This window comes from Ixodes scapularis, unplaced genomic scaffold, assembly GCF_016920785.2.
Source record: "Ixodes scapularis isolate PalLabHiFi unplaced genomic scaffold, ASM1692078v2 PGA_scaffold9__187_contigs__length_104089568, whole genome shotgun sequence".
NCBI lineage: Eukaryota > Metazoa > Arthropoda > Arachnida > Ixodida > Ixodidae > Ixodes > Ixodes scapularis.
This window is the reverse complement of record NW_024609884.1, coordinates 52,090,944-52,097,404: the sequence shown is the minus strand read 5'-3', so window position 1 is coordinate 52,097,404 and position 6,461 is coordinate 52,090,944. Positions and strand designations below refer to the sequence as shown.

Here is a 6,461-nt window from a genome sequence, read left to right as displayed (position 1 = left end):
AAATGACCTCTCTATCGTCTTCGGACGAATGCAGCACCGACCCAGAAGAAAATTCCGGGTCCCAAATCCCTTCTAAGACGACATGCGTCGCCCAACCCATGGAATATGTCTCGGCCCCGCAAAGCTCAGGTGACTACACATGGACCGACGTAGTCAACCGACGGGTAAAGAAGCAGAAACGTATCGCGGAAGGTGCCGCGGCCGCCGCCCAGGCTGTGGCACAACAATCCCAACCCCCGAAACCGACTGGGAGGCCCGGACGAGCCGGCAAGACCCATCCAACACACCGGCTGCCGCCGCTACCCGTGAATGACCACAAGGTCATTGTACGACCTAGGGACGGCCTCAATTTCACAGTATGGAGCGCCGAAAAAGTCGCTATGGCCTTCATAGACGCAGCCCAGCTCACTGCAGCGGAGATCGACACGGTCAAGATCCGAATACGCCGCGACCAGAATCTCGTCGAGGTCAGCACCCTTAAGACCGAGGTCGCGGTCAGGGTGTAAGAGCTTCCCGCTATCACAATCAACGGCCGCCAATACGAAATCCTTGCTTACATCGCTTTGCCGGATAATTCATGCCGAGGAGTGATCATGGGTTTGGATTCGAGACCGACGTCCGAGATTCTTTCTACGAGAATACGAGCGCAGGGAGTCAAGGTCCTATGCGCACGGATGATGGGCCAAACAAACACGGCCATTATCAACTTTGAGGGACTGAAGGTTCCCTACTACGTGTACTTCAGGGGCGCCGAATACCGGTACCTACCACACCGACCCCGAGAACAAATATGCACCGCCTGCTTGGGCCTGGGACACCGCGTGGATGTTTGCCCACATCCCGAGGAGAACAAATGCTGCAGATGCGGCAAACCCGGAACAGCGGACCAAGAGCACGACTGCCACGAAAAATGTGTCAACTGCGGTGGGTCGCATCCAGCCACCGACCCAAAGTGTCCGGCAAGACAGCGGGGGCCTCTCAACAAGGCTCACGTTCGTCGCCAGCTAAACCACCAACCTCCAGTACAACGCAGGCCTCTGACGGGACTGGTAGGACCGCGTCAGAAGCCATCTTCGGCGTCAACCAAGGTAGAGCATCCGCAACCCAGACCACGGCCGAGCCACAACCCAATGGCGCGCGAGGAATTCGCGTCCATCACGGATCCCACACCTGCGGAAGCAGCTGCGATGGAACAAGGACCGGCGCCGAACCCTAAGAAGCGGAACCGAAATCCCCCTGAATCACCAGGTCAACCACCAGCCGTCCCGGCAGCTGAGCTCTCCGATCCGAGCGAGCCCGCGAGTAAAGTAAGGTTGACGGAGCCTCACCCCTTCAAACCCACACCTTCGCTCACACCGCCACCCTCCACACCCCCTGAACCCAGCCCCACATCAGAATGCGAGCTTACCCCCTTAAAGGCACAAGCGACGTCAGACCAAACCCTAGAAAAGCTCAGAGAAGAATCCAACGCCAAGTTGAAGGCGCTCCAAGCCGAGATGATGGGTGAGCTTGACAGGCGAGTCTGTGAGCTGGCCAAGGTCATCCACAATGACGTACAAGCTCAGATGCGTAGCTTTGCGGAAGAAATCATCTCACAACAAGAGTCTCGCTTCCAGCAGATGATACAACCCCTCATCCAGCCCTTGATGAAGCAGCTGGCAGAACTCACAGCTCAGTTGCGCCAAATCGCGCCATCCAGAATCATGGTCCCCATTTCCAACGAGTCCGTGGTCGCCATCACAAGTAACACCGCACCCACACCAACAACGGTCAACGCGAAAATCCTGCCCAACCCCACGACCCAGGAGCCCCCTGGCACACCTCAGATCCAATATGGCAAGCCAAAAACCGACAGCCCATTCATCATCAACCCTAACCCCGTCCGAGAAACAAACAACAACAATATGGCAATGGAATTGTAGAGGGTACAGGCGCAAGCGCGGCGCAAGCACGGCGCTCTCATGCATTACATCGGCACAAGAGACTTTGCACCGGATATTATCGCACTACAAGAGCCAAACTGTCCTCCGAGCCTCTCTGGATATACAATGTTCATGCAAATGGATAGCGGCCCGGAGGCTCCACTGTACAGAGCGGCAACCCTCGTCGCAAAACACATCTCCGTCATAAACCATTCCTTCGAGCAGCATAGACATATACACCACACATTACTCGAAATCCTACCCAAGAAAAAGACGCTTCCCAGTTTCTTCGTGCTCAACGTCTATAGCTCCCCAAGCCAGAAGGCCGATGACTTCAGAGCCCTCTTCCAAGATGCGATCCAAGTTGTTCAGCCCCGAACAAGCTCCCTAGTGATCGTGGGCGACTTCAATGCGGCCCACCCGACCTGGGGATATGTGAAGGAGAACCCCAAGGGACGCAGGTTAGCACAAGCCATCGCCAACAATCACCTTACCATCATGACAGAACCGGAACACCCCACAAGAATGGGCAACAGCGTTAGTCGCGACACGTGCCCAGACTTAACCCTAGTCCGCACGCAGACCTCGCGTAGCTGGTCCAACCTGGACGAAACGCTGGGAAGTGACCACTACATCCTGGAGACCGAGGTGTGCGATGGAGGCCGTAGAACACGAAAGCTTCGACCCGCTCGACTCACGAACTGGGACCAGTTCAGACAACAGCGAGGGAGCACCGAGAGCGGAGACATTATCTCCATCCAGGAGTGGACCCAACGGCTCCTTGAAGGCATTGATCGAGCAACCAAGAAAGTCAATACTACCATCGACACCCCAGCGATAGACCCCCATCTCCTCCACATGTGGGACGCCCGGCGAGGACTCACCAAGCGGTGGAAGACGCAGAGATTCAACCGCAAGCTGCGACTGCGCATCGCCGAGCTCAACCAAAAGGCGGAAGACTACGCAACCACCTTGGCGGAAAGCAATTGAACCAACTATGCCACGGGCTGCGTGGTACGCTTGGGACCGCTAAGACTTGGGCAATGCTCCGATCCTTGCTGGACCCATCGCGCTCCAAGACTGAGACATCCAAGGCCGTGACCAAACTTCTGCACGGACTGCAGCGGGACGAACCCTCCATCGTGAAGGAACTAGAATCCCGATACCTCGCAGCCGGCCCACGCCCCGACTGTGCAGAGTACTCCTACACGGAAGAGCCGAGCCAGCTAGACGCAGACTTCACCGAATCGGAGATACAAGCTGTCCTCACCAAGCTTACGCGCACCACAACCCCGGGGAAAGACGGAGTCACATACAAAATGCTGCACAACCTCGACGACGCTTCCATTACGGCGCTCACCCGATATTTCAACGAGGTCTGGAGGACAGGAAGAATCCCGGAGGAATGGAAACACGCGGACATTTCACTTATCCCTAAGCCTGGCAAGCCACTGGGACTTCAAAACATACGACCCATTTCGCTCACGTCTTGTGTGGGGAAGCTCATGGAACACGTCGTCTTGTCACGACTACAACCATATCTCGAGGAACAAGAGTACTTTGCGGACACCATGTATGGATTCCGACCACGCCTCTCCACGCAAGATGTCCTCCTCCAACTAAAGGAAGAGGTCCTGGACTCTCAAAGCCAAGCCCAGGCGAGGGCGGTGCTAGCCATCGACCTCAAGGGGGCTTTCGATAATGTCTCGCACGATGCTATTCTACGCAACCTCACCGAGACCCACTGCGGTACAAGGGCATACAACTATGTGCGATCCTTTCTTATGGATCGAACCGCCACCCTGGGGATTGGTGACATCCGCTCGGACCCCATTCGTCTAACAGGACGAGGGACACCTCAGGGATCAGTTGTATCGCCCTTGCTGTTCAACGTGGCAATGGCAGGCCTCCCGCACAAACTCAACAAAATCCCGCACTTGCGACACGCCCTCTACGCCGACGATATCACGGTGTGGACCACCACAGGGTCGGAGGGAGAAATCCAAGAGAGACTGCAAGAAGCAGTCAACGTCACCCAAGACTACGCGGGAGTGGCAGGGCTAACCTGCGCAAGTGAAAAATCCGAGCTCCTGGTGATCCGAAAACGCTCAGTACTGAACAAACACGCGCCGACCATCGACCTTACGCTAGGAAATACACCTATACCCCGGGTAGAGCGCCTACGAATCCTTGGCATGTACCTCCAAAACCACGGCGGAGCACGACACACCGTGGAGCGCCTGCGCAGACATGCCGACCAAATAGCCCACCTCATTTGACGGGTGTCTAATCGGAAAGGGGGGCTCAGTGAACAGGATACGCTGCGAATCTATCAAGCCCTCATTGTGAGCCGGTTCACATATCCATGTGCCCTTTCACAACTTCACAATCACCGAAATGGAGTGGCTAAACACCTCGCTCCGCAAGGCGATCAAGACAGCCCTTGGTCTACCAATAAGTACGTCAACGAAGCGACTCCTGATGCAGGGGGTCCACAACACGGTGGAAGAGCTAGTCGAAGCGCAAAAAACAGGACAGCTCACACGCCTCAGCGCCACCCGAACCGGCCGAGCAACGCTGCACAGACTTGGCTACACCAATCTCACGCAGGAAGAACCAGCCGCCCCAGTGCGCCTGAAACCGGATATCCTGAACCGCGTACAGGCGGCATCATCCCTAAGAACATGCACCCAGACCTCCACACAGGGCGGAGAGAGGCCAGGATCCGGGCCTTAGAGAAAGTCTACGGCCCAGACCCACAAACATGGTATACAGATGCTGCTCTCCACAGGGAAAGAGCTGGAGCAGCAACCATCGCAGTGACAGACAGAGACGGCACCTGCTACAGCACGGGCTCCATCTCAAACGTCGCATCAACCCAGGAGGCGGAGGAGATGGCCATAGCGCTGGCCATCTCACACGCAATCCCACGCAGAGACACCACCGACCTCAAGCATAAGATAACTATCGTCACCGACTCGCAAGCAGCGTGCAGAGCGTTTGCGGGCAACACCCTCTACCCACGGACAGCACACCTCATCAACGCCATAAGAACCGAATGGTTACAAATACCGGTCATCCGGATCATCTGGACCCCTGCACATCTGGGCTTATCCGGCAACGAAAGTGCTCACGCACTAGCCCGAGCGGTAGCGACAAACCGGGCTTTGTCGGATGGGATCAGGATACAGCGGGACCCAGAGCCAAACACATCCGCGGACTCCCAGTCCCTCCGCACTCCAACCGACACACACCTTAACACCTACCATCTGGTAACAGAATACTACCGAACAACCCGGTGGGTCCTGCCCCCTCCGCATCGTGCGCTATCCCGGGCAGAGGCAGCGGACTGGCGACAACTTCAAACGTTTACGTTCCCTAACGTCCACCAGCGACATCGCTGGTTCCCCAACCGGTACCCAGGCACCTGTCCGGGATGTGGCAGCGATCACCCTAATCTGTACCACTCCATCTGGGAATGCCGTCACCCCCTCGGTGAGGGTATCACCCCCCTTCCTTCCCCCACCTGTTCCTCCTGGGAGGCGGCCCTTTCCGGCAAAGAGCTCGATGACCAGCAGCGACTGGTTGAGCGAGCCCGCCGAATCTGGGCGGCCAACGGAGCCCTGGACTGAGGGCACCGACCAGAGACCGCAAGGTCCTTTCACTTTATCAATTAATAAAGTTTACGATGATGATTATGATGATCCACTTCGTCATAAACTAAGTACTCCGTCTTTCTACATATCTGCCCGCAGTGATCATAGTCATAACGTTGGTATTCCAAATTTGAAAACTTCGTTATTTCAATATTCATTTATGCCTCAAACACCGATAGACTTGAACAACCTTCCCATCTCGATTGCTAACATCAACAAGAGCTGATGTTAGCAATCAGTGATCAGTAATGCAGCAGCATATGTACAAGCGCCCTGTGTTGTATCGTTTCGTCTTTGTCCTCACCTTTTTTCGGCGCTCTTACATCTGAAAACTATGAACCAACTGCTGTCTAAAAAATGCCCGTGCGTCTAGTTTCCCGCACAACACCCGTAGGGCCAATCACCGGAACTTAACGGAGGCAGCTTAGCGAATGACGATGCCGAAACATATGTTTATACCAAAAAGCGAAGTCTGAGTTACTTAATGTCACAACTCAAACTGCGTTTTTTAGTCTAAACATATGTTTCGGCATCGTCATTCGCTAAGCTGCCTCCGTAAGTTTCTGGGATTGGAGTTCCGAGTGTTGTGCGGGAAAGTAGACGCACGGGCTCTTTTTAGAGTGGGCCCAACTATCCACTTTGCCTCTAACATCAGATCACTAATATTGTTTTGTTTAAACATGCTATTACTAATATGTGCACTTTGTGGTTAGCATTTTATAGTTCTTTCCCCTCTCCAATGCGCTTACCTTCAGGGTGTTTGATGTAAATAAGTAAATAAATACACGAATAAATAAATACATAAATAAATAAATAATTTCATCAGTACGGTTCATTCTTTAACATATTTCGATTATTTACTCTTTAAACAGCTGGAGGAGAT

The 6,461-nt window shown here is 54.4% G+C and overlaps 1 protein-coding gene across 1 annotated transcript; it reads left to right on the top strand.

Annotated features, from left to right (window-relative positions):
* Window positions 1-593: 593 nt before the first annotated feature.
* On the top strand, window positions 594-1,922 carry LOC120844699 (transcription elongation regulator 1-like). The gene has a single exon (XM_040216619.1). The coding sequence runs from the start codon at window positions 594-596 to the stop codon at window positions 1,920-1,922; it is 1,329 nt and encodes a 442-aa protein (XP_040072553.1).
* Window positions 1,923-6,461: the final 4,539 nt, after the last annotated feature.

Bases quoted from the DNA above. Each gene is read 5' to 3' on its own strand.
- LOC120844699 (XM_040216619.1), top strand. From the start codon at position 594: ATGGGTTTGGATTCGAGACCGACGTCCGAGATTCTTTCTACGAGAATA.